Below are 26,335 nucleotides of genomic sequence, written 5' to 3'. Positions count from 1 at the left end.
GGCACTACGCAGGTGGCGGGGGGGCCAGGGGTGTAAATAAAAGCCACACACATCCATACTTTGTGATGTATGGGGGATCTCGCCCTAGATAGCCACCAGCCGAGCCCCTCCCACCGGTCGCTTACCCACCCGCCGCTAAGCCTGGATGCAACAACCGCTACTTCACACCTACCCTACAGCACCCTAATCGTGCCCCTGCCAGACCCCTCACCCTAGGTCCCCACCTCCCTCACCCTAGGTCCCCACCTCCCCAGCCTCCCTCCGTTTCCTTCCGCGCCAATACCGCCCTCCTCCGCCTCCTCCACCTCCTCCTCCGCTCCACCACCCGGTCCACAGTGTGCAGCGCTTTCCATTCCTTCACAGCATATACCCCCCCCTTTCTCCCCACACACCAAGACACTCACAGGCACACGCACACGCGCACCCACCTGCCCCAATGCCCCCCGCGCCGCAGCTGTGCCTTGCCGCCGCCAGCATGTGGTCCAGGGAGGCCATCAGCTGCAGCATGGGCCGGTCCGCAATGGTATTATCCTGCCGGAAGGTGAGACGAGCCGCCAGGGAGGGGCCCACGCTGTCGTTGAAGGGCGCATCCAGGAGGTGCAGGGGAACCACACCCTCGCCGCCACCGAACTTGAGCACGCCCACCTGGCCCACCTCCAGCCTGCACCGGTCACAGGGAGGAGGAGGCCCGATGAAAAGAAAGAAAAGAACGAGGAGAAAGGACCACGGATATGGTGCTACCATCCGCAGCGGTTGGTTGTGGAATGGGGCTGCCGAATGTGTAGAAGACACAACAGCGTAGCGAGAAACGATTTATGGAGACGGATTATTGGCAAGACATTCAAGGTTCAATGTTGTTCAAGCCATAATTATTGCATATCGGGGCAATGCTGGATACAACCCCTACCCGCCGCTGGGGCACACATCCGTCAGGTAATCCTCCCGTCTTTTAAAAGAACGTCACACCGTGCTCGTCAGTCAGTCTCCATCGAGAAGCACCCAGGGCACACGCTTCCGCCCGCCGACCTGCTACCGGCCAGCCAGCCCCCCTTGACCACCCCGCGCTACACCACGTAACCCCCCACTTCCCACCCCCACCCCACCACCCCCACCCCACCACCCCCACCCCACCACCCCCACCCCAACCTGCTCATGGCCTTGCAAATGAGCGCCAAGGCCTCCAGCGCAAAGCCACCGCATCCATTCTCGGCCATGGACCGGGAGTCATCACACGCCAGCAGTACCTGGTAGCGCCGCTTGTCGGGCCGGTTGCGACGTAGCCAGATCTTGTCACGACGGAAGTGACTGGCGATGTAGCCAATCACCTTCTTCATGTTGATACGCTTGCCTGCAACAGCAGCAGTAGCAGCAGCCGGAGGGCGACAGCAAGGGATCGGGGAGCGGTACGAGGAAACATGAGTAGTCCCAATTCCCAAACACCACCCTCTGCCCGCCACCAGGCAGAGAGCTGGGCGAGCTCAGTAGGCGCCGGCCTGGCTGGGTGCGTGGGGGGCGGCAAGCGTGTGGCAGGGACAGGGCTGACACATTGTGCCAATTGTGATGAGACAGTACTTTGGCGCAACCCATGGCACCGCATTCAAGACGTAAAGCCCCAAAGCAAAACCCCGTCCCGACCCAGATGAAACAGGCAAATCCCCAACAAACAGGACACATGCGCATGCACCGTAACGACACCGTAATGGCGGTGCGATACCGCGCACATTACACGCACCCCCTTCACCGGGTTTTCCCTGTTCTCCCGTTTTCTCCCCCGACCTTCCCTCCTCTTTTCCCCCTCGTCCCCCGCACACCTGTTCGATAATCTCCAGCAAGCTTGCTCGCCAAAGTGGGCTCCAGGATGAGCCGCAGCTGCTCCGTCAGATCGCCAGCCAGCCCTGTAACCAGCGCCTCGCACCGTGACCAGATTTCGCTGCCATAAGCAAGGTCCGCCTCCGCCGCCGCGCCAGCGGCGCCGCGGAGGCGCTCATCCAGCTGCTGCCGGAGGGCCTCTACTTGCTTTGCCGTAAGGCCTCGCGGCGCCGCCGCCGCGGAGAGATCTGCCGCCGCCGCAGCGGCGGCGTCGCCATCGTCCCTCAGTGTCGTGTTGGCTAGGCGCGCCACCACCCGGCTCGGCTCCAGGTCGTCGTCGGCGTCACCGTCGGCGTCACCGCCCTCGCCGTCCTGCTCACTCGCGGCCGCAAAGGAAAGAGAACAAGAAGGAGCGGGAACCACTCTTCAGTTGGGAGATGAGACGCATACTGTGATAAATATTCGCATGCTTGACCACCAAGCTGCTTCTGTCGTGATGAGATCAGTCCCATCACTTACAACTCATTCTCCTTCTTCCTTGAAGCTTCCTCTTTCCTTGAAAATTAGGTTTCCCAACACGGATTCAGCTCGGATCAGCACAACACGCCTTCATCAACCGTTCCGCTCACCCGCCGCAGCAGCTCATCCACGCTGGGCCGCTCCTCCCGCTCGCCGTCACCCTCGCCGTCCTCCGCGTCCTCCGCTTCCAGCTTGCCCTGCCGCTGCCGCCCCGCCCATGTGCGAGGCAGCGGCCCGTTCACCACCGCGGAGCGCTGCTGCTGCTGTTGCGTCTCGGCGCCATCCTCCTCCCCACCGGGGCCCTGCGGGTCATCCTCCTCCATGGCAACAGCGCCGTCCTCACCGCCCTTGTCCAGGAGTGGGCCCAAGTCAAAGACAGGCGAAGCGAAACCAGTGGGTGGGAAGGTGGGGGGAATGGAAATGCAACACAAATTAGATGTAGGGAAAGTCACGTAGCAAGCCAGGGAGCGGGTGGAGGGTGCATGGAGAGGCTGGGCAGATGTGCAGGCAGCGGGGACTGCTGAGGGTGTTGGAGCGCCATGGAAGGCGGCAAGGGAGCTGTGTCATTGCGTTGGACTGGGGGCCTTGTGCCATAGGAAAGAAGTCCACAGCATCCCCCTCCCCTGCGCCCCACGCAAGGCCGTGCACTACTGCACACCACGAAGGAGCAACTCGGGAGCCGTCCACCTCTCCTACCGCAGCTGACTACCCAACAAAAACACCAGTAGATACGGAAACCCTAATAGTTCCAACGAAACGCCAACACAACAGGCCCCCTCGGTAGCAGACGCGCACCAGCACATCACTCAAGTGTCGTACGGAACAAGTGTACCTGCCAGCCTGCCATCTGGCAGAGACACCCAGCCTGCCATCTGGCACACACACACACACACGCGCACCTGATCGTCTTGCTGCTCGTCCCGGCGCTGCTGCATGAGGCCCTCGTTGTCAAGCTCCTCCGCCTGCTGTGCAGCCTGCTCGTCCGTGGCGGGCGCCAGCGCCTGCGTGTCGCCCGCCCTGGAGCGTTCCTCGGCGCCCAGGAACTGAAACTCTGCACCTGCAGGCGGCGGCGGCGCCTCCTCTTGCCCGGCGGCGCCGTCCTCTGGTCCTTGATCCTGGTCCTGGGCGGCCCCAGCAGCCTCCCGGTCCTCTGCTGGCAGGCACACGTGGGCGAAAATAAGTTCGCGGCGCGATGAGGAGAGCGGCGAGGGGCAAGAGGGGTGGGACTCTCGCCCTGTCCTATCCCCCTCATCGAGAGACGCGCCCAGGCGGGGGAGACGGAATACAGGGGCGAGAAAAATTCGACTGCTTATCCCCAAATTCCCCCGGCCGACACACACGCATACATACATACAGTCACAGGCAGGTGGCTGGCAGAAATTAAGGCCTGACTTCTGCTCCCGGAGGTTCCGGGTTCAAATCCGCCTGCCGACCCCTCGGTGTGTGAGGGGTGTTGAATTGGGAGGTGGTCCCCCATCTTGTGGACGGTGTAGGACGTGATTATAGCAATTTGCGCGCTGACCAGGAACTAAGTTGTGGCGCCGTTGATCCGCTAGATTTGTTTGGATGCTGGTGGTGAGTTGCTGAACTCAACCAATACATTCTGAAGTCGGATGGGGTGAATGGAATAGGGTGCCCCTCTCGCAGGGGAGAGCAGGGAACTGCCTCGGGAAAGGGGGCCGCTGGTGAAGCTATATCACCCTATAACAACATCATACAAACACAGATATGCTCGACGTACAGACATGGGCCGGCCGCGCCCCCCTCCAGTGCCGCTAGAGACGCCAAGATTACACACGACGCTCCTCCATCCTGTTCCGCTCTTTGGGGCCCATGTGTGCCACAGCCGGTCGTAGCAAGGGCTCCTTCCTAGCAGAAAACCCCCGACAACCTCTCCCCAGACCGCCCACCTTCACAGGCTCATCGCAACCAAACCACGTCACGAACACACAACTGCCGTCCCGGCAAAGCAGCTTCGTACTTCCTACCAGAGAGCCCAACACACCCGCATTCCCCACCCCACCTTGCTTCGCCTCGTGCTGCACAGCCAGGTTCGCCCGCCAGCGCTCCAACGCATCCCCTAGGTTCCGGAGCGGATTAGGCTCTTGTTGCTGCCGCCGGCCCCGCTGCTGCTGCTGCTGCTGCTGCTGCTGCTGGGCCCCCCGCTCTCTGTCGCCACCCGTAATGGGCGCCGGCGCGCCGCGCTGCGCTACGGACGCCAAGCCGGCGTCGGCCTGCCGGGCGTCAGGAGCCGTGTCCGGCGCTCGGGATAAGTCCTGCTGCTGTTGCTGCTGCAATGAGTCCGCGGCCGGTTGCGGCTGGCATCCCTCCGCGTCGCCATCCGCTGGCCGAACGGGCTGCTGCTCCTCCGGCGCGCCGTGCGCTGCACCGGCACTCTCCGGTTGCTGGGTGGGAGCTCCGGATGCGATACCCCGCGGGCCCGCCTGCTGCTGCTGCTGCTGCTGCTCCGCCTGGGGATCCTGCTGCTGCTGGTCCTCATCCCCCTGCTGCTGTTGCTGGTCATCGACTGCCATAGCCTCCGGTGGTTGCTCGGGCTCGGGCTGCTGGTCGCCGGCCTCTCCGATGCCACCTGCAACAACGTCGCAGGGTTCCGGAGCCAGGGTCTCCTCATACTACAGTCCGCGGGCAGTAGCAGGCAGGCGCACAAGCAAACCCACGGAAACATGGAAGGGATTTTGCCTGGAAGAGAACAAAGACTTGCCAATCCAATGTTCCAAGAGCGGCGAAAGCGAATTTCCCCCCCTCGCCTTGAGAAGGCAGGACTCCGCACCTGCACCTCCCGGCTGGTCCTCCACATCCATGTCGTCGTCGTCGCCCTGGCCGTCAACCTCGCCTTCGCCGCCGTCCTGCAACACGGGAGCGGATAAGCGGACGTGGGACGAGGGGACTCCCCTGGAGGCAAATATACTGAGGGGCTGGAAAGAGCTCTCGGGGAAAAAACCCAACACCCCAGCGCCTCCCTCTGTCCGCGGGTGAGGTAGAGCCAGCTGGGTAGGTGTGGAGCTAGGAGACAAGAAGAAGAAGAAGAAGAAGAAGAAGACCGGACCCAGATGACACCCAAGCACGGCGGGACGACTCCACAGGACAGACACGCCCAGAGCCATCCAAGTGCAGTACATTCGCCGTACAATGTGCGTCGGCGGCTCCAGATACTTCCGAGTTTTCGTCGAAGTTTCGAAGTTTCGTCGAAGTTTCGTCGAAGTTTCGAAGAAAGGTGAAGAAAGCAAGAGGAGAGGGGCCGAGGGAGCGTTACACGTTGCGTTCGCGCGTTACCGCACCTTGCCACCCGCCTCGTCCTCGTCCTCCTCGCGTTTGCCGTCCTGTTGGTCCTGCTGCTGCTCCTGGTCGTTCTCCTTGCCGTCTTCCCCGGTCACCATCTCCGCATCTTCTTCCTTGCCCTGCTTCCCGCCCTCTTCCTCCTTCTCAGGGACTTCACCCTCCTGCTGCTGCTGCTGCGGCTGCTGAGTGTCCTCATTGTCCGCTTCCGCGTCACCGTCCAGGTTCATTTCCTCAGGCAGCTCCAGCTCCTCCTCCGCCGCTTGCGGGGCAGTGTGGTGCCGGTCCTCGTACTTGTCATCCGTATCTTCGTTGACCGGGCCCTCCTCCTCACCCTCCTCCCCGCACGCCTCTGGTTGCGCCGCGTCCTCGTCGTCCTGCAGCCACAATTACGACGCGGCAACGTGCACACGTTGAAGCCTACAGCATCACCATATCTCCATTTGACATAGTAGAACCTCTGTTAGCGGAAGGGGCTCAGGTATTGGCAGTGCATTGGCAGTGCCAAACTAGACGAATGGAGCATTCGTAAGTTTTTATATTATTATCTTTTGTGGTGCAATTCCAGGGCGCCAGGGCACACGGCGGCTGCAAGGCCGCCAAGGGTAAAACCCCGTGCCGGCCTTTCCGGACCCGTCCGGACCGCAACGCAACGCTGCAACGCAAACAAAGCGTACCGGGCCCTTCTTCTTCTGCTGCTCTTTCTTGGGCGGCTCCTTGGCGGATCCGTCCTTCTGCTCCTCCTCCTCCTCCTGCTGACCTGCAGCGTACTCCAGGTCGGTCTTGTCCTCAACCTGGGGAGTGGGGGAAAATGGTTGGCGCGCCAAACACAAGCAATGCATGGCATGCTCGGGCTGCGCTTTGGCGTTCTTTGGCCTAGAGGCAAAAGACTGTGCGAACTTACGAACGCACAAACAAGGAAAATTGGAAGATGTACGTTCCAGCTCGTGGTGTAGCGAAGCCCATGAAACCGTAGAAACGGAGTTGCACCCGGTGGTGGTGTATGGCATAACCATCCCCAAGGGCAAGATCCGTTAAAAGGACGATTGCAGCAGCCTGGGCAGGGTAGCGGCATCCTACGGCACACACACGCACAAATACACACAGACATGCTGCTCTTGTGTGCTCTGCGTACCTGAATCGGTGCGTCCTTCTCATACTTCTCCTCCTTCTTCTTCTTTTGCTCATCCGGCTTTCCGTCTTGCTCATCCTCATCCTTCCACAGCCGCTCATCCACCACCTGTACGTGGCAGGACGTGGTGACATCGTCGAGCGGCGCAGTGGATTCACTATTCCGACCGTCCCCGAAGACACCACCATGCAGGGCACTATCCTGCACACTAGCCTCTTGCTCTACCACATCTGCTAACTGTGTCTTAATTGTAACAACCTCTCTCCCCCCAACCCCCTTCCCTCCCTCTCTCCCTCCCTCTCTCCCTCTCTTCCTCCCTCTCTCCCTCCCTCCCTCTCTCTCTCCCTCCCTCTCTCCCTCCCTCCCTCTCCCTCCCTCCCTCTCTCCCTCCCTCCCTCCCTCCCTCCCCCTCAACCCCCTCAACCCGCAGGACACACACCTCCTCATTGTCGCCCACGTCCCCCATTTGCTGGTCGATCCGCTCCTCATCACCCTCCTCGTCCTCGCTGTCGCGGTTCATGTCGCGCTGGTCCGTGGGGACGTCATGCAGCGAGCCCTCGAAGTCGTCATCCATCTCGATGCCCTTGGGCTGTTCCTCCTCCGGCCCGCCGCCTTGCTTGTCTTCCTGCTCCTCCTGCTTCTGCTCCGCGCCGCGCTGCTGCGCCCCCAGCAACTGGTCCTGGTTATCGAGCTGGTCGGAGATGTCCTTGGCGCCTGTGCCGTCACCCAGACCGGTCCCCTCCGCCTCCTTGAACTCCCCGGGACCGTCGCCGCCTGAGTTTGGGACATCCGGAACGGCAACACCAACAAACAACATCAAGAAGCATCAACAAACAGTAAAACGAAATCGAAAATCAAAGAGGTTTCTTGTGAAGATGATTAGAGTTCACAGGTACACACGGCTACGTCCCCAGATGGATAGTAAACATGGCCACCGTGGTCGGTAGCCGGTGAAGATCTATCACCGGAAAGTATGGTGGCTGAATGTCCGGGAAGGGGATCTCCTTTTGATTCTGAAAACAGGGCGTCAGGAAATGAGCGTCAGGTCAGAACGCAAGGAGTGGTCCCATGCAACTAATGACAGCAAAAGAGTTTGGAGCGGGGTAATGAGGGGAAACCGAAAAGGGTGAACGGAAGGGCGCGGGGCTGTGGCGCTACTGCGAGTTTTGGCCTCGGTGCCGTCTCCCACGCTCAGCAGCAGCTGCAGCAGCAGCAGCCGAGCCTTGCCGCCGCCGCCGCCGCCGGCGCACCCAGCTCTCCCCCCCTCGCGCGTCCGCTGACTGTATCCGCTACTCACCCTCCACCTCCTTGCCCTCCTCCGGCACGCAGTACCCCTCCTCCACCAGCGTCGCCAGCACAGCCGTACATACGTACGACAGCTTGGCCGTCGAGCGATGCAGCGCCAGCAGCTGCAGAGCGCGCAGCCGCAGCGCCTCCGCCGCCATGCGCAACATCGGCGCCACACTACGTAGCAGCAACCCCGCCTGCGGGGCCACCGCAGCCGCCACCGTCGCCGCCCCTAGCCGCCGTAGCGCCGCGATACCAGCACACGCGAGCTCTCTAGCACGGGGGAGCTTCAAGGCCGCCTCAAAATCATACGTCGTCTGGACCAGATTGTGGGACCCTGGTCTTGCCGCCGCCGGTGCGCCTTCCAGGCTGTTCTGCTGCTGCTGCTGCTGCTGCTGGGGCGGCTGTGCCCATAGGAGCACACCGCGCACTAAGCCCTCCATAGCCGCCACGAACTCCTCAGACAGTCCGCCGCCGCTGCCCCCGTGAGTCGGACCTACGGCCGCCTCATCAGCGCCAGCACCGTTTCGGTCGGGCGCGGCGGCCGTCAGCCATTGGGCTGCCTCGGCGGCCGCGGACGCAACGGTGCGGTACAGCTCACGCAGCGCCGGTACCTCGTCGAGGCCGGGGCCGGCCTCTGCTGCTGCCGCTGCCGCCTGGACCGCCTCCGCCAGCTCAGCCTCCGCCTTGACCAACGCCTGGCAGTTCTGCATCATTGCCTCGACCGACCCGTGGGTCATCCACATCTGGCAGCTGCCACCGGCAGCGCCGCCACTGGCGGATACGGAAGCGGGGGCGTTTATACGGATTGTGCAGCTGAGCAGCGCGGCATCCAGGCGGCGTTTGCAAGCCGCTACCGTCGCCGTCGCGGCGCGGGCCGCCGCCATCGCCGCCGCCAGCTGCGCCTGCGCGGCGGGCAACGCACGCGTGGCTAAGCAGGCGTCAAGCAGCTGGCAAGTCTCGGAGCCCAGCAGCGCCAGATTGTCCAGCCGGTCCTTCTGCTTGTATACGGCAGCGAGTCGCTCGGCCTGGCTGCAGCCATGCATGGCAACGGAAGCTGTTCCGTCGCCGATTGACGCAATCGCGGACGAGGGAGAGGAGGCGGGACGTGACGGAGGCGTCCCCGCCTCGCGCATCCAGTCGGACAGCTTGGTCAGCGCGGCAACTGCCGCCGCTGCCTCGCCTAGCGCGTCGCGTTGACGGCGGACAACGTAAAGCGCGTGCTCACTCATCCGCCGCGCAGTCGCCACCTCCTGTAGGGAAAGGTCCCTGTGCGGCTGGTGGGCACCCCGCCACAGTTTCTGCAGACGGGCCATAGAGCGGTAGTAATAGTCATCGGCCCGCGTCCATGACGCCGCTGCTGCCGCCGCGGCCGCCGCCGGCGCACCTTGTGCCTGCCATAGCGGCTCCACCACAGGCTCCGGGTGCTTGAACCACGCCGCGACGTCGCGGTCGTACGGCGGTACGGCGGTCTGGCGGCGGGAGAGACCCTGCTGCTCCAACGCCTCGAACAGCTCCGCCAGCGCCTGGCGCTTGCGCATGCGGGCGCCCTTGCTGACGTCAGCACGCAGCTCGTTGGAGCGCACAATGCACGTCACCACCAGCTCGTCCGGAGTCATGAATTCCGGAGCGCCGTCGGCGGCGTCATCGGTACCGTCGGCGGCGGCGGCGGTGGCGGCGGCTTCGCTGCGCGGATGCAGCGAGTCGGCCACGACACGTGCAAGCCGGGCCACGAGCTGTGGGAGGCGAGGCAGGTACGCTGTCGATGCGCCGTTGCTATCACCTGGAGCGGAGAGTATGGCAGCGGCAGCGGCCAGCACCTGCTGCGAATCGGCGTCCTGAGGCAGTGCAGCCTGCAGGTCGGCACTGATGCGGGCCCACTGCGCCGCCGCAGTACTGATGTTGCCTACGCCGTCAGCACCCTCCGTCGCCGCCGTGCCTGCCAAGTCCATGGCTTCCGCCTCCGCCTCTGCCTGCGCTGCCGTGAGCTTCCTCGGCTTCGGCTTGGCGGCCACTGTCCGCTGCTGCGCCGTACCGTCCACTTTACCGGCTTCCGCCACCGCAGCGGCATCCGCGCCGCCGCCACACTCGCGCGCCGCCGCCGCCGCTGCGGCGGCCAGCTCCCCAACACCCATGCCCTTGGCGGCGGCCGCAAGGGCGGTGGCGGCGGGCTGGCGCAGCACCTCCTCCGCCCGGCGGCTAAGGCGATGCAGGTAGCGCTGAGCCTTCTCCGTGGACGCCCGCATGGCGTAATACCCTCGGTCGTCCCAGCGCGCCAGCTGCACGAAATCCTGCGGGGGAAGACGAACCACAGACGAGTGAAGCAGTTGATACGCCAGGGATTAGACGGGTTTACATGTAAGAGATGGAAGACAAATTAACAAAGTCCTGTGGGGCCTAGACTGGCGAAAAAAGCGCACATGCCCTGTGTGATTCGGCGAATATGCTCAGGACGCGTTGCTGAGTGCCCAGAAAGAATTCCCACGGAGTCAAGACTTATACATGATACGTCCCCCATAGCGCTCAGGCGGAGGATTGACCACCACCCACCTGCAGGTCCTTCTCTAGCGGCGCCATGCCCTCCGCCAACGCCGCCTCCACCGCGCCCTCAAACTGGCCGTAGTAGCGCACCAAGTTGTGCAGTGCGGCCACCAGCGCAGCCGCCAGCGGTCCTGCGCCGCTGCGCTGACGCTGATGCACAGCCACGTAACACGCGAACGAGTGCAGCATCGCCAGGCGTTCGCGGAACTCGCCCAGGGTGCTCGTCTGCACGAAGCTCTCCAGGGTGGACGCCATGCGGCGGTACACCGTCTCCAGCTCCGCCGACAGAGGCGTGGGCCCGCCGGTGGCGGGCGCCGCGGCGGCGGCATCTGTCGCCGCGCCTTCCAGAATCGCCGGTACGGATGGCATGCCGATGAGGATTGGCACGCCGCTGGCGGCGAGTGCCGCCGCCGCTGCTTCTGCCGCTGATGAGCTGGCGTCGGCGTCGCCGTCGGTGCCGACGGGAGTGGTGGTGGTAGGCGGGTGCAGCGCCACGGGTGCGAGGAGGCGATGGAGGTGGAACCAGGAGCGGTGCGCGCCGGCGGTGTGGCGCGCTGCGACGCGGCGCAGGAGGCCCTTCCAGCTGTTTAGCTCCAGGCGGCGCCAGCGAGTAGCGAGCGCCGCCAGAGGGGCAAGCTGCGGCTTCAGCGACACGAACGAGGCCGCGGTCTCCTCCCACAGCTGAGGACCACAGCACACCACATCACACAGTTGAAATCACAAGTGAGGGCAGGAAGAACAGACAGAACAACGAGGGGCAACAATGTTTTGGGAAAGGTCTTAACCCCAGGATAAGAAAGCTCGCCTGCATTTTATACATTTGAGAACTGCTGTTGGGATAAGAACTCAACTGTTAGCAAAGTTACAAAGTCTTCATAAAAAAATGAATCAGCCAGGACAATTCAGCACCCAGCCCGGTCCTCCCCACACAACATAATATGCCGCTCCTGGCACGACTGCCACCGTGCCGTGCCGTGCCGTGCCGTACCGTACCGTGCTGTGCCGTACCGTGCTGTGCCGTACCGTTTCGTGCCGTTGCTTTTCTCCTTCTTCCCCGCCCCCCTTTCCCCGCGCACCTGGGCTCTCGACAGCAGCAGCTCCAGCCCGGTGAGGGCGGCCTTGAGCGGGGACTGGAGCTGCATGGACAGCACCCGCAGTGCAATGGCGCGCAGCTGCACCAGCAGCGGGTGGTCGGGGTACTCCTCAAGCAGCCCCCGCAGGCGACTCTCCAAAGCAGAAACAGGCTCCTAATTAGGACCCAGGACACGGGGCAAGCGGTTGCGGGGACAGAGGGTTTGATTTGGTTGTTCAAGGCGAATTCAGCATTCGGATATAAATCCAACTGAGCAGATCAAAGCGGGACAGCTCGGGACTCCTCCCGCGTTCCAAATTAGGATATAGAGCTTTTTGGTACAGCGGGGGGCCGCTCTAGGTTAGGCGAGATGTGAGGCTGCGCAAAACACACCTTCCAGAGCTCCACGGTATCAGAGTTGGGAACAAAACACAAAAAAAACACATGAGCTTTCATCGACAATTTTCAAGCTTCACAGGCCACGCGACTCGTTACTCGCGTTACCCTCTCAGCATGCGCGTGGAAGGCATCGAACACGGAAGGCCGCACCTGGAGCAAGCTGATCTCCTCCACGCAGGGCTTTTGGATGTCCACGCCTCCGTCATCCTCGCCGAAGATGACGCCGCCGCGGCGGCGCAAAGGACCCGACGACGTGCCGCTTGAAGTGGCGCCGCGCCGGCTGGCCGGCCGCCGCGCCGCGTCACCGCCAGCCGCCGCGGTCATATCGGCGGCCGTCGCGGCGGCAGCCCGGTTGAGGGCGTTGTGCTCCAAACACAGCCGGAACACGTGACCCGACCCGGTGACGTCATCCACGGCAACGTCCACGTGATACCGTACAGCCGCCAGCAGCTCCGAACCCAGCTCGTAGCTACGGCGAAACACGTCCTCCGTGGCGGCGGAGGCAGCGGCCAGCGGTACCATCTGCCCCGGTGGCATTACCGGACCCGGACCCGTGGCGTCCATGCCGGCTCTGTCCCCGACCATCGCGGCCGCCACCTGGCGGACCTCCAGATGTTCCTCCGCCGCCAAGGTGCCAAATACGGCAGCGTGCAGCCGTACGACGTCGGTGAGCAGATCACCATCAAGCAGCTGACGCGCCGCGCTGCTGCGCGCCTGCGCTGCAGTCGCGGCGGCGTCCTGAGCCGCCGCCGCCGCCGCCGCGCTGTCGTCGCCACGCCGCCGCGCGTCCTCCTCCTGCTGTCGCTCCTCTTCAGGGTCAAGCGGCACCACGTCGCGGAAGGGCGCGTAGTGGTCCGGGAAGGCCAGCCGGTACGTCGCCTCCGACTCCCCGTCCTCATCCATAAACGTAGCGGTCGATGTCTTAGTCTTGAACTGCTGGGCCTCCTCTTCCGCCGCAGCCTCCTCAAATGCCTTCAGTGCAGCCCACTGCTGCACCAGCGCCGAAAACAGACGCTCCAGGGACGGCAGCACAGAGGCCTCATCCGCACCCTCCTCGGTGTCGGCGTCAGCAGCGGTAACAGCGCGGCCACCGCGCGCCATAGCCTCCCGTGCCAGCACGTGCAAGGCCACGCGCGTGGCCCGGAGCTGCATCTCGTAGCCAGCCAAATCGGCGGCCTGCACCGCCTTGGCGGCATCCTGGTTTTGTTGCTGATGTTGGTGCTGCAGCGCCGCTGCACGCGCCACCTGCTGCACCAACTGCAGCGCCTGCGGCTCCGCCAGGAAACGCGGATGCAGCACCAACGCCCCTGCCTGCGATGAGGCCGCGGTGGTGGTCGTAGCAGCAACAGTGGGGAAGCGCAACAGTCCCGCAGCGATGGCAGCGATGGGACCCAGCTGCTGCTGCGGTACGAGTGCCGTAGAGCCCGCCGCCGCCGCAGCAGCTGTGGCGGCGGTAGCAGGCGGGGCTGGAGAGGCGGCGGAGAGCAGCGCAAAGCCGCGCGCCATCTCGTGGACGGCTAGCTGGACGGGCTGCGTGATGTCGGGGTACCTGTTGCAAGGCACGAGGGGGGTGGGTGGGGTAATTATATGCGAAGAAGTGGGAAGTAGAGGAAGGTAGTGTAGGGATAAGGACGACCCCGACGCCGTCGGGGAGACCTGTCGTTGGGAGGAGGAGATAGACACGCTGCGCGGTTCGAGATGCGTTAAAGCAGTCAAGGTAGAAGAGGCAACCAGGAATGCGGCGTCGAGTGAATGAAGGCTGGAAGGAAGAGGCTTCAAGGCAGAGGCTTTAACCGCGCTGCAGCCAGCGCCAGACAAGGGAGAAGATGAAGGGGTCAGAGAGCCGAGGCGAGCTGCACAAGGCGGCAATGAACGTGGTGAGCTTGTAGGTAGATAACATGTACAAGCGCCCGCGGGCCCCCCCCCCCGCCCGCGCGCACAAGAAAGCGGGGGACGGTCGCCGTGTCGGAGCCTCAAGGGAGGAGCCTATCCCGGGGTTCTCACCAAGCATACCGCTGACCGAAGCGCTCGCACCACGCCCTCGCATTTGCCAGCCATAGCTCCGCCTCCTGTAAGGACGTCGCCGCCGCTGCCCCCGGTTGTACGTGTTGCGCCAACTCCCCGGACACCGCTGAAGCTGCCGCAGCCGCCACCGCCGTACCGCCAGCCGCCGACAGCGCCTCCATCAACGCCAGCACCCTTGGCGGCGCCGCCAGCGAGGTTGCGAAGCTCGCCGCCTCCCGCTGCAGCGCCGCGTACTGGCTCGGCTGCGGGCGAGGCACGCAGCGCGCCGCCGCCGCCTCGGCCTGCGCAACGGTCTGAGCCCGGCGTTGCATCAGCTCGCCCAGGTGCGCCGCCTCGCTGGGGCCGCCGGGCAGTCCCTGGAGTGCTTGGCGTACCTGCAGTCGATTCACAAACAAGTTGGGTGCGATGTGCTAACGGACCGCATCAGATCACACCAGATCCTAACTCGGTTTCCCTCGGGCACACAGAAGTACAGAACGCAGACACTGATCAGCCAAGCATCAGCTACAACAGTACAACAGTACAACACACACACACACAGAGCAGCAGCAGCAGCAGCAGCATAACCCCGACATAATGCGCTCGATCCCAACCTCGACGCACCAAGATCTCAGGTTGCAGCTCGTGTACGACAATGCCTTCCAGGTGACGCCGCTTAAGTGCGTACTTGCCCGCGGGGTCGATGCCAGGCGGCGGGACCACCAGATGCAGCCGCAGCAGACCCACCAACACCCACGCGCGCCCGCGCCGCGCCAGCTCGGCGTCCCGCGCCGTCCGCCGCTGCACCGCGCCGTACAGCAACCGCTGCGCCGACGTAGATGTAATGTTGTTGCTGCTTCTGCTGCTACTGCTGACAACGCTGCCGGCACAGGCTGCCGTCATGCACAGCTGTAGCCCTTCCGCCACCGTAGTGACGGCTGGAAGGACCACAGGCTGTAGCAGCTGACGCAGGACGGCATGATTCGAGTGCACCAGCACAGAAGCCAGCTGTTCGGACAACGCCGCGGCGTTAAGTGATTGCGGCGCCACTTGCGGCGGCGCCGTGGCGGCGGTGGCGGCGGCCACGAGCTGGCCGCACAGCCCGCACAGCACCGCCCGCATGCCCTCATTTGGCAGGGAGCTGACATGTGCAAGCAGCAGCTGGCAGAGGAGGTACGCTAGGCCCGGCCACTCGGGCGGTAGAACCGCACCTGCCGCCGGCCCAAGTGGGCCAGGTGGCGAAGCAGCGGCAGCGACATCGTCGCCGCCGGCGCTCTGAGACAGCAGCGCCGCCACCGCGGCTCGCAGCTGCCGCAACCGCATAGCCTTGCTCCGAACCTGCGACTCAGAGCTGCCCAACACACGCAGGGCACAGGCGCTGAGCAGCGGCGCATCCAGCGCTGCCGCTGGGCCGCTAGGCAGCGGCGCCGTCAGCAATAACCCCTGCATTAAGCCGTTGCTGCAAGCCCCAGTCACACCCAGGCCGTTGCTGAAGCAGTTGCGCCAGTTTGCTGCGTGCCATGTCAGCCACATGTCGTGCGTCAGCGCCGGAAGAACAACCTGGAAGAGCTGCTGGATGTCGAGGCCGCCGTCAACGGGGGGAACGACAGCACCGCTGCGGGCCGCACCGCTCTTCCCGCTCAGAACACGCGTCGAACCGTCGCGACCGCGTAACGCTAGTGCCTGAGTTTCCCGCTGCTGCCGTTGGATCTGGTGCCGCTCAAGCTCATCCAGAACCCACTGGAGCTGCTGGCAAGGTGCAAGGTCAATCGCAGATCGGCTCGAGCTGCCGATCGTGGCATCAACGATGGCACGTGCCTGACGCGACAGAGCAAGGGCTGCATGCGTCGCGGCCGCGGCCGGCCCCGCAGCTGCTAGCGGCACGTCGGTGAGCCACACCGTGGCGATGTGCGCCGCCGCCGCCGCCGCCAGCAACCCCACCTGCCGCCGGAGGCTGCAACAGTCCTGCAACGCCAGCAGCGGCAGCTGCAGCTGACGACAAGTCCGCGATGCCATCCACGAGCTGGGCAGCAGCAGCTGCAGCGGCAGCGCCGCCGCCGCCGCCTTAGCATCCACAGTCGCGGTCGCGGTGGGCTGCGAGCGCGCCTCCAGAGCACAATGCCGCATCATCCATTCGTCCTCAGACGGGCAGGCCAGAACCCGTGCGACTGCTTCCTGTACACAGGCGTGCAGCGAGACCCGCAATGCCGACACCACCCCGGCACCTTGCATCGCCAGAGACCTGGGGTCCCCTGCCTCTACTGCTGCTGCTGTTGCTGCTGACGGCTTGCTGCCAGGCCGCAGCGCTTCCAGCAACGGCATGGCCCCCAACATCGCCACACCCCGCCGCAGCGCCAGTCGCAGCGTTGGGTCGACGCACAGCGTCAATGCCACCGCCTCCGCCACCTGCTGCCGTACATCCAGTGTGTCGTCGGCGAGGAGCTCCTCAACTGTGCGCGCTGCTGCGCCGCTGCCGCCATCGCCGCCGCTGGTCGCGGCTGCCGCCGCCGCCGCCGCCGCAGCTACAACAACGTCGTCCAGATCCACACCCACACCGTGCAAGCCTACCGGCCTGCCCTGCGGATCCAACTCCACCGCCGCCGCCGCTGCTGACAGCGCGCGGCCTTGCACCAGCGCCTCAAGGAGTGGCAGGGTACTGGGTAGCACGGGCTTTCCACAAAATCGCCACGCCAGCGGTTTGCTCGGCCGACTGGCGAGGCCCAATGCCTCTCGCATCTGCGACCGGACATACTCCAGCCGCGCCGCGACGTCGCCGCCGCCGCTGCCGCCAGCCGCCAGCACCACGTCGGGGTGCGCTAGGAGCGCCACAAGGGCCTTATCAGCCCGCATCCATGTCCACGTAAGCTGCGGCACGTCTAAGCTCAACAGTGGCACAACAACTGCCGCCGCCGCGGCTGCAGAACTCTCGGAAGTGAGCCCTGTGTGCGGTTGCTGCTGCTGCGGCGGCGGCAGCAGTGACAGTGGGAGGTGCAGTACACCATGGGCGATGCGCCACAATGCGCCGCGCCACATCTGCACAGCTGCGACGCGCTCTCTCAGAGCCCCGTCCCAGGTGCCGTCGTACGACACCCCAACAGCCTGCTGCTGCTGCTGTTGCGGCAGCGGCGGCAGTAGCAGCTGATCCTCTAGGTCGCAGAAGGTGGACATCAGCGGGTAGAGGCAGTCCACGGCGGGGTGGTCGGCGTCCTTCGCGGCCCTGACGAGGCGACGGAGTAGGTGGGGGCCCAGAATATGGCACAGAGAGAGAGAGAGGGAGAGGAAATATGGTTGATTAAAGGATTAGGAAAGAGAATAACCGGAATCCAAAGTTAACATCCGACGCTGTCAAGACGTGACAGACGTGAGCTCCGCCCGGCGATAGGAGGAGATATCCGCGGGCGGGCTGCGACGTCCGAACAACCTGCATGCTGAAGCTAATGGCCGTATTTCCCTCTGTACTAGTAGTACGGTACGCGGCGTCCAACAACCCCCACAAACTCACCTTTCCTCCGGTCGCAGAAATCGCCAGTACGACAATTGCAGCGGCGACGCCGTGCCGGCGGCCACCGCCGCATCCGTGCCCAACACAACGCGGCGCAATAGCAGCCTCGCGCCCAGTGCCGCCTGCGCACATTGCAACCGCGCCGCGCCGCGGTGCAGCGCCTCCGTCGCCGCCGCGGGTACACCAGGCAAGAAGGGCTGTAGCAGTTGGCCGTAGCGTAGGTCCAGTGGCTGCAGCTGCTGCAGCTCTGTCGGCATACCCGCCGCCGCTGCGGCGACACGCATCCGCTCACGGAGCCGCTCAGAGAGCGTGTGCGACTGCACATCCCGGACCAGCTCCGAAACCAACACCGCCAGGTCCTCAGCCAGACCGCTTCCTGCCGCCGCCGTCTGTTTTGCAAGCGCCGCCGCCAGGGTCGACTGCTCGCTCGCCGCCACGTCGCACAACAACGTGCGGTAATGCCCATCTAGCATGCTGGCTCGCTGGACCAGGCATTGCGCTGCGGCCCACGCCAGCTGCTGCAGGTGCACGTTGACGGCATTGACTGGTGCCGCTGGCGCCGCCGCCAGCGTTAATGCATCGCCGTCGGATGCAGCCGCTGCAACCTCACTGCCGCCGTGAAGCACGGGGCCCACCACCTCCGCGGGCATGTACTGAAGCAGACGTACGGCAGCGTCGCGCGCAGGTCCGCTGGCGTCACGCAACGCGGCCTGGAGCCGCGACGCCCAAACCTTCCGGCGCGCCCCGGCGACTGCCGAGTTGCCGCCAAACCCGCATGCCGCCGCGGCGGCGCACGCGCCCAAGATGTACCGCAGGAAGGACACGTCACGCTCCGCGGCGGCGACGGCTGACGTGGCCGCCAGCTGCTGTACCGTCGCCGCCACAGGCCAGCCCGCCGGTGCCGCCAGCATGCTCGCCTCCAACCGCTGCGGCACCAGCGGCTGCTCGCACAGCGCCTGTAATGCCTTCTCGCCGTACAGCAAGCCACCCGGTCCCACAAGCGTCAGCAACACGGTATCGTCAGCGCCAGAGCCGTCGGCATGGTTGTCTTCAGCGTCAGGAGCAGCCGCTGTCGCGCCCTCCCAATCCATCTCGCTTAGGGCGGCTTTTACCGTCAGCAGCACTGGTGCGTTGACGCCCTGTCGCACTACATCATCAAGGATGCCCTGCGCCTCCGCCGCCTCCACCGCCGTAAAGCCCTGGCCCCGCAGGTACACGTGCGTCCAGCCGGTTCGCACCGCTGCCGCCAGGGCCCATCCGCGCTCCCGCAGTGTTGCCGCCAAGCCCGCCGCTGTGGCGGCCTCCCGCAATCCCGGCGGCCGTTTGTGAGCCCGCGCACACATGCGGCACATGGCCACATGTCCTCGCGCCATCGCACGCAGCAGCCGTTTCCCAACGATGCCTTGCGACAGCAGCACTGCCTCCACGTCCGCGTCCACCACTGCCCCGGCATCCACCAGAGCGGCAGTAGCGGCGGCGCCAGGCGCTACTGCCGCAGGCGGCAGCAGGAAGGTCTCGATGCCGCGGTTCCGCATCGCGCGAGACACCTCGCCGTGCCGCGGGTCTAGAGCCAGGATGAGTCGGAACTCCGGATGCGGGTGAATGACCCGTGGGCCAGACGCGGTGTGCCCGCACTCGTTAAGATACAAAACGCCGTTGGGCTCCAGAAGCGGGTTGAGACGGTCCAAAACGGTGGGGTTGCACAGATTAGCCCCTTCCAGCAGCACCCAGCCGCCGCGCTCGATGGCACGTGTCAGTGCGCCGTCGACCCATTCGAACCGCCCGCCGACCGCCGCAGCGGCCTCGTCAGCCAGCAGCGCCGCAAGGCCTTCCAACGCGGCCTCGGCGGCTGCGGCAGTAGCAATAGTGGCGGCGGCGGCCGCGGCAACCTCCAGCATAGCCATGGCGGAGCGGCACACCTGCATGACGCCACGCAGCCCTTCCACCTTGGCTGCTGCAGCAGCAATGGGCGACGGCGCGTCCGCCTGGCGCTCCAATGCAGCCATAGCGGTAGCGTGGCTGTACCAGGCGGTCTGCAGCTCCTGCGCCGCCGCCAGACGGCCGGCGTGCACACCCTCGAGTGGCGAGTGGTTTGCGTTTCGGCTGCTGTTAGTTCCTTCGCCGCGTGTCAGCAGCTGCTGCGACACACATTGCACCAGCTGCTGTACTTGCTCCGAAGCCTGCAGCGGCAGGGGAGCGCGTACGGCAACGGCAAGACTGCCACTATTACGTGTGGAACATAACCACAGTCTGCTAACCATAGTCTGCTACGCACAGTGGCATAGAGCCCCACATGGATAGGCGCGAGATAATGAAGCGTTCCGACGTTCCCCGCCTGACATCTCGTGTTGCTCTTTCCCTCAAGAAAGCTGTTTGCCTCCAGCGCGCAAGATCCACCCTATTTAAAACAACCCTAAGTCCGTGGAAAGGCTAAGGACCTTCACAGCGCAAGGAGCGGACCATTAATGCTAGGTATCTCTGGCATACGCCTTCCGACAGCTGCCGTCCCGTTGAAAAACCCTAAACCCTGTGTGACCCATGGGTCCGACCCCACCTCCTGCACCCTGCGCTCTGGCTCCAACTGCTCAAAGCTGCCCAGCAGGTCGCTCGTGTCCGTGCCGCTTGTCAAAGAAATCTCCAGAAGCCTCATGCCGCAGAGGGCAGCGGCCGTGCGAGCCAGTGCCGTTTTACCCGCCCCAGGACCTCCCACCAGCAGTGCCATCCAGCCGCGCGACATCGCCTGTAGCAGGCTTTCCAGCAGCGGCAGCGACCAGGGCAGCAGCTGAAGTTCGGACGCGGTGGCGCCGGCGGCTGATGCCGCTGCATCGGCGGCAGCCGCCGCCGCCGCCGCGGCACCCTGCGCCGCGGGATCCGTGACCCGCGAGACCGCTGCCCGACCCACAATGACAGTCTCTGGGGACAACAGCACCTGGGGTTGTTTCTGCCAGTCCGACGGCGACGCGCCCCACACAGCCGTGAAGAGCCGCAGCAGCTTGGCGCGGTCATCGCTCGTGCGCAGTCGGTGGGTAAACAGCATCTGAGCAAAGTGGGCCGCGGCGGCATCTAGCGCCGCTGCTGCTGGCCCTCCATCCGCCGCCGTCGGCGCCGCCACGTCCGCATGCGTATCCATATCATCGGGTCCCCTGGATGCGTCCACGATCTGCTGCTCTGTCTCCATTGCAGGGGGAGGCGGCGGCGGCGGCGGCACACTGCCCTCCACGAGATCACACCAGCGGAGCAAGTCACGCAGGTTGAATTCCCACGGCCCGCCGGCCGCCGCAAAGTCACGTACCCCAGCCGCCGCCGCAGCGGCACCAGGGCCGCCGCCGGAAGCGGCCGCCTGCATGGCGTCCAGCAGATCCACCATGCGGTGCAGCAACGGCGACGGCACGCGTGGGTGCAGCGCGCCTGCAATGAACAGCAGATCGTCCCGCCGCAGCAGCTCCACACTCACGCGAGTGAAGCGGTTGAGGAAGGAGCGCGGCAGGCCCTTACGGCCGCCGCCCTCGCCCAGCGGGTTCTGCGCGGCGAAGAGCCTAAAACCCGGCGCGCAGCGGTACGTTGCACCCAGCTCCGGAATGAACACCTCCGAGCGGTGGTCCAACAACGCATTGAGCCCCTCCAGCACCGACTGTCCCGCCAAGTTAAGCTCGTCCAGTAGAACCCAGTGACCGGCGCGCAGCGCGCCCAGCAGCGGCCCGTCGCACCAAGCAAACTGTCCTGGAGCACCGCCTGGCGCCGGCAAATCAGCACCCAGCAAGTCCATCATGTCGGTCTGCTCCGAGAGGTTTATCCGCACCAAGGTCTGCCCCACCGCCTTGGCCATCGCCGCCACTAAGCTGGTCTTTCCAACCCCAGGACTGCCTTCCAGCAGGACCGCCTTGCGCAGCTGCATGGCTCGCAGCAGGCGAAAGGCGTTGCGTGCCGTGGTTGGTGCCCGCAGCGCAAAGCCGCCGACAGCGGGGGGTTCGCGGTTGCATGCCGCCAGCTGTACGAAGAACGGCGGGATGCCCCACTGGCCGTCGGGCGGTGAGGCGGGCACCAGGCCTTTCGCAGCCATTGATTCGGCCGCGTGCAGGTGGCCTTCCGCCAGGGCGGCGTGAGGGCCCAGCTCCGGCGGCAGCTGGGTGGCGAGGAAGGCGCACAGGCTGGCGCGCAGGCTGGCGGCGGCCGCTGCGGGCAGGCCCACGCCCAGGCCGATGCCTGCGCACCACAACACGACGGTGGTTATTACGGATAATTATCGATGAAAACATGGAATGAAGCACCAACTACTGCGGCAAGGGAGCAGTTCCGTTCCTGGTCACAACCGTGGATATCACCACCTGTCGGTGTGTGTTGAGCGGAGTCCCGCGGGAGCCCCGGATTATATCATTATAAATTGCTATTATTTATTACGCACCGTCTAGCAGGGTGAGATGGGCGCCATGCGCGTACGCGGGTAGCGCCCCCAGCTGCGGTGCCGTGGCGTTCACGAAGCCCACCCATGCCAGCAGGTCGCGCACACTCAGCGGCTGGCGGGCGCCACTGGGCTGCAGACGCAGGTACTCCTGCCAGAAGCGCAGCAGCCGCTCGGCGACTGCAGCGCGGTTGAACGAGTCTGCGGGCAGGCAGCGATTCAGGAGGCGACAGCCGCCGCCACATCCGCGTGTTAGGACTGGTCGGATGTGCATGCAGTGTACACCTCGGAGAGCAACCCCGGAGGTGACGATTACAACACAAAGGAGCAGTTCCTCCCCACCCCAACCGCACCGCCCCAACCGCACCGGCCAGTCGGGACTCCAAGATGGCCCGCATCTCCTCCGGATCATCCATCGCAGGAACCCAGATGGTCGTGAAGCGGTTGGCCAGCGCCGGCGACAGCTCCTTCTTGCCAAAGTCGCCGCCGGGGTTCATGGTGGCCAGCAACCGGAAGCCCGGCGCAGCCACCACCACCTCGGCGCCCTCGCCGCCGCGCTCCGCCAGTGTCAGAGTACGGCTGCGCTCCAAAACACTACGTGTGTGGCGAGGAGTTGGGGCTGCGATTAGTGTGCAAAACTCATTTTAAGAAACAAGAAGAGAGGGGAAAGACAGGTGTAGAGAGGGAAGCGACGGGTGAGGGTTAAGGAAAGCAGCATACCCACGAGTTTTGTATAAACCACGACGACACCCCGGCGGTTCATAACAGGAGAAGCGCGCTTGCCTGTTCAGGCGCTCCAGTACGGCATCCTCCGCCAAGTTAATCTCGTCCACAAGGATCATGTCGCCCCGGCGCATCGCCGTTACCAGCGGCCCGTCCACCCAGGAAAACGGTGCGCGTGCTTCCGCGGCAGTCGCTGCCGCTGTGGCGGCATCCGCCTGCAGTACCTTCAGCTGCTCGCCCAAATCCGCGGCGCCGCCACCGCCATCGCCACCGCCCGCCGCCGCCTTCTTCTTTAACACCGATCGTAGCGCCTTCCTGGCGTCCTTTCTCCCGCGCACGTCCAGCTCCGCCACTGCCTTGGCGGCCGCCGCCGCCGCCGCCGCCACTGCCGCTGCCAACGGTGCGATGGCCTGCGGCACAAGCTCCTCCGGCACGGCAGGCGCCGCGAGGCCTAGCACCCCCAGCAGTGGACTCGCCGCCACGCGCGCAGCTGCGGCACGGAGCTGCCCGACGGCTCTCTCCCTGCCGCGAGTAGGTCTGAAGCCGCCCAGAAAGTCCGACGTCTCGGTGTGCTGGTTACAGTTGAGGATGTGGAGGTGCTGGCGGCGCATGAGCGCCAGCAGCTGGCACACGGTGGTCTTGCCGGTACCGGTCTCGCCCACCAGCAACGCCGGCTCGCTGTGGCGCAAGCACCTGCAAGGGGGAACCACCGCAAAAGGCCCCGAACACGGGTGAAAAGGGCTTTCCTCGTCAGCCGCCATTACAGGAGCTTGAGAGATTTGCACGAGTTTTCCAACCGAGGGCCTTCGCCGCTCCCGTAAAATGGCGTTGGATCGCGGCTGAAGGCTTCCGCTTGCACCCTGGCACCCGCATCTCGCCATCGCCATCGCTATCGACCATACCGTCTGGGTCCTCGCACATCCCACATGCTTTCACATCCCACGCTCATTACAATACTTTCCCCGGCGGCGACGCACCTCTCCACCAGGGTGTACATCCGCCGCATGCTTCGAGTCCACACCACGCCACGCAAAGCCGCCTGCAGGGCCTCCCCCGCGTCCGCTGCGGGGCCGGTCGCGCCCTCAGCCAGCTCAGACCCCCCAGGCTTCAGCTGTTCCTGCAGGGCCACCTGCAGGGCCCGAATGGGCGCATCTCCCTCCGCAGAGAACAGGGCCTCCAGGTCTACCTGCGCAGGGCGGAATGCAGCGGGCGGGGTGTGTGTGGGCCCCAGGCCGGCGTCGGGCGGCCCCATCCAGAAACTCGCGGATGATATCCGGTGAAAAACAGGTAAAAAAAGGTACGGAAGACAAGGCACGAAAAACACATGCACACCAAGCATAGAGCGCGTAGCCCTCTCCCTGCCTCATGGTCCACGTTACTTACAACCAAAATATTCTCAGCCGACATAAAGCCCGGCCTCGGCTGCCCCAAACCCCACCTTCACGTTCATAACCTTTTCCAGCACGCCCACCACCTCCGCCCGCTCGGCTGGCGTGCGCAGCCTCTCGCCCAGCAGCAGCGCCCCGTCCGCCGCAAGCGCTTCGTACCCCACCGCGCCGCGCTCCGCCCAACGAAATAGATCACGCGGCGTTATGAAGCCATGTTTGCCCGCAAACACACTGGCTGCGTTGCGGCGGCGCTGCAGCTCCCGCTGGACCGCCACGAGCTTGGCCGCATACGAGGGCGCGATGGCGCAGCACTTCTCCAGGATCTCCGCAAGCTCGGAGTCGGGGATATCGTCAATGTGCAGCTCCAGAAAGCGGCTGCGGAAGGCCCGGCTGAGGACCTTGCGACCGGCGTAGGCGCCGCCAGGTGGGTTCTGGGTAGCGAAGAGCAGGAAGTGGGGGTGCGGGCGCACCACCTCACCCAGCTCCGGAACCAGCAGCTCCCGGTTGTCGTCAAGCAGCCTGCGGTGGAGGGTGTGATGGTGTCGGCGTCGGCGTATACATCATCGATACATCATCACGAATGGCGCCATACATGCTCCTAATTAAGTAACAACCAAGCGCGAGATCGACCAGTGCCACCATCCCTAAAGCAACCATGCAGCAGCATCCAGGAGTTGCGCGGTCAGTGGACACTCTCTACAAACCGCGGCGGTCTCAGACAAAACAAGCCGCGCGGAGATTCCCCGGCCTGCAGAACCCCGTCCGACAGGCAACACCTTCAAACACATCTCCCCCGTTCCACAAAACGGAACCCTTCCCTTCCCGCACCCTGACACATTCGCGGTAACGTTCGTTGTCGTCAGTCATTCTACCCAGTTCAATAAGTCGGCTCAGATTAACAAGCTACATCCGTTTAACCCCACCCGCTAGCCCGCTCCGGAACCCCCATCCCCACCCCACCCGCCTACCTGTTGAGCGCCTCCAGAACCTCCGTGGGAGCCAAGTTGAGCTCGTCCAGCACCACCCACCAGCCCCGCCGCACCGCCTGCACCAGCGGCCCCTCCCTAAACACCAGCCGCCCCGCCGCATCGCTGACGTAGGAGCCCAGGTACTCCTGGAGGTCCGTGTGCTCGTGGTTGTTGATGCGCACAAAGGTGTGACCGGTCTGGGCGGCTAGGTACGCCACCAAGCTTGTCTTGCCCGCGCTGGTGGGGCCCTGGAGCAGGATGGGATGTTTCCTGGGGCACATCAACAGACGCAGGGCGGACAGGGGCGGGGTTTGACTCGCGGGAAAGGAGCTGTTGTTCCCCCCGGGGTATTATTAGGGGTCACCGCATTCCAAAGGCCTTCGACCGAAACACATACACACACACAGACAAACAGACAAGCACACACGTACCTGATCAGTGCTGCACGAGCCAGGTTGGTTAGGTGTTGCCGTACGCTGGGTGTCATCACGAAGCGCCGTCCCGAGCCGTCATCCTCACGCCCCCCTCGTGGGAGCTCCAGGGGACCCCGCTCCAGCCAGAAGGCCTCAAACAACACGTGGGTCCCACCCGCCGGCTCCGGAGGCGCGCGGAGCAGCGCCTGCGGGGGGGGAGGGTGAGGGATGTTGGTGTGCGGAGGTTGGTTCAGGTTGGTTGAGGGAGGTGCTGTAGCGGCCGTCGAAGGGGCAAAGGGCCAGCCTGGGGGTCCCTGGGGAGGGGTGTTTTGCCCTGGGTGCCGGGCTGTTTCCGCTCCGTTGTTTGGGAGCGACCAGGCATGAGGAGATACGGGGAGGCGGGCACGGGGCAGCGCAAGGAGCATGAAAGCGGCCCCAGCGAAAGCTGCGCCCTCACAGCTCGCTGTCCAGCTGCCAGCACACCATGCAAACCACACCGGCGCGAACCACATCACCATCGCAACCCCACATCCGCCACGACCTCTTCCCCCCTCTCTCTGAAATGCCCCGAACAGCCGACGACAACCTTCCTTAAGAACATCACCCTAAGAAACGCACCGAGGGATGGGACTGCACTACCTGCCATTCCGCAAATACGACCGGAACCCGGGAAGAGGGGAGTTGAGTCCAGTGTTCTGGCCTTCATCCCCCCTAGGTTCCTAACGGCATTAGGCCCTACAATACATTAGGCCCCACCAACTATAATCCCACCCCACCTTAGCGTTCTTGACTCCAGGCAACAGATGTTTGGCTATGAGGGCTTCCATGCGGGGCGCCGCGGAGGGGGCCAGCTGCGTCAGGAAAGCCATGGCGGCGCCGTGC

General features: G+C 64.5%; 1 protein-coding gene across 1 annotated transcript in view; it reads right to left on the bottom strand.

Annotated features, from left to right (window-relative positions):
* The window catches only part of VOLCADRAFT_121252 (uncharacterized protein), a gene marked incomplete at both ends in the record, with an annotated part of 34,779 nt that overhangs the window by 388 nt on the left and 8,056 nt on the right, over window positions 1-26,335 (bottom strand). The window contains 39 exons of the mRNA XM_002954000.1: window positions 429-531; window positions 571-661; window positions 1,147-1,348; window positions 1,812-1,950; window positions 2,014-2,181; window positions 2,439-2,819; window positions 3,228-3,478; window positions 4,352-4,918; window positions 5,120-5,195; window positions 5,628-6,002; window positions 6,303-6,419; window positions 6,761-6,865; window positions 7,197-7,531; window positions 8,055-8,241; window positions 8,476-10,335; window positions 10,595-11,018; window positions 11,109-11,266; window positions 11,662-11,832; window positions 12,207-13,605; window positions 14,061-14,193; window positions 14,255-14,417; window positions 14,685-14,861; window positions 14,937-17,277; window positions 17,563-17,830; window positions 17,933-19,742; window positions 20,117-20,419; window positions 20,492-20,734; window positions 20,855-21,082; window positions 21,149-21,337; window positions 21,377-21,765; window positions 21,965-22,162; window positions 22,329-22,555; window positions 22,682-23,109; window positions 23,143-23,377; window positions 23,662-23,870; window positions 24,123-24,591; window positions 25,041-25,310; window positions 25,472-25,659; window positions 26,230-26,304. Coding sequence (XP_002954046.1) covers window positions 429-531; window positions 571-661; window positions 1,147-1,348; window positions 1,812-1,950; window positions 2,014-2,181; window positions 2,439-2,819; window positions 3,228-3,478; window positions 4,352-4,918; window positions 5,120-5,195; window positions 5,628-6,002; window positions 6,303-6,419; window positions 6,761-6,865; window positions 7,197-7,531; window positions 8,055-8,241; window positions 8,476-10,335; window positions 10,595-11,018; window positions 11,109-11,266; window positions 11,662-11,832; window positions 12,207-13,605; window positions 14,061-14,193; window positions 14,255-14,417; window positions 14,685-14,861; window positions 14,937-17,277; window positions 17,563-17,830; window positions 17,933-19,742; window positions 20,117-20,419; window positions 20,492-20,734; window positions 20,855-21,082; window positions 21,149-21,337; window positions 21,377-21,765; window positions 21,965-22,162; window positions 22,329-22,555; window positions 22,682-23,109; window positions 23,143-23,377; window positions 23,662-23,870; window positions 24,123-24,591; window positions 25,041-25,310; window positions 25,472-25,659; window positions 26,230-26,304 — 15,652 coding nt within the window. The remainder of the gene's footprint in view (window positions 1-428; window positions 532-570; window positions 662-1,146; window positions 1,349-1,811; window positions 1,951-2,013; window positions 2,182-2,438; window positions 2,820-3,227; window positions 3,479-4,351; window positions 4,919-5,119; window positions 5,196-5,627; window positions 6,003-6,302; window positions 6,420-6,760; window positions 6,866-7,196; window positions 7,532-8,054; window positions 8,242-8,475; window positions 10,336-10,594; window positions 11,019-11,108; window positions 11,267-11,661; window positions 11,833-12,206; window positions 13,606-14,060; window positions 14,194-14,254; window positions 14,418-14,684; window positions 14,862-14,936; window positions 17,278-17,562; window positions 17,831-17,932; window positions 19,743-20,116; window positions 20,420-20,491; window positions 20,735-20,854; window positions 21,083-21,148; window positions 21,338-21,376; window positions 21,766-21,964; window positions 22,163-22,328; window positions 22,556-22,681; window positions 23,110-23,142; window positions 23,378-23,661; window positions 23,871-24,122; window positions 24,592-25,040; window positions 25,311-25,471; window positions 25,660-26,229; window positions 26,305-26,335) is intronic.

This window comes from Volvox carteri, assembly GCF_000143455.1.
Source record: "Volvox carteri f. nagariensis unplaced genomic scaffold VOLCAscaffold_40, whole genome shotgun sequence".
Classification (NCBI taxonomy): domain Eukaryota; kingdom Viridiplantae; phylum Chlorophyta; class Chlorophyceae; order Chlamydomonadales; family Volvocaceae; genus Volvox; species Volvox carteri.
The sequence above is the reverse complement of the archived record's forward strand: the minus strand, read 5'-3'. Positions and strand labels throughout refer to the sequence as shown.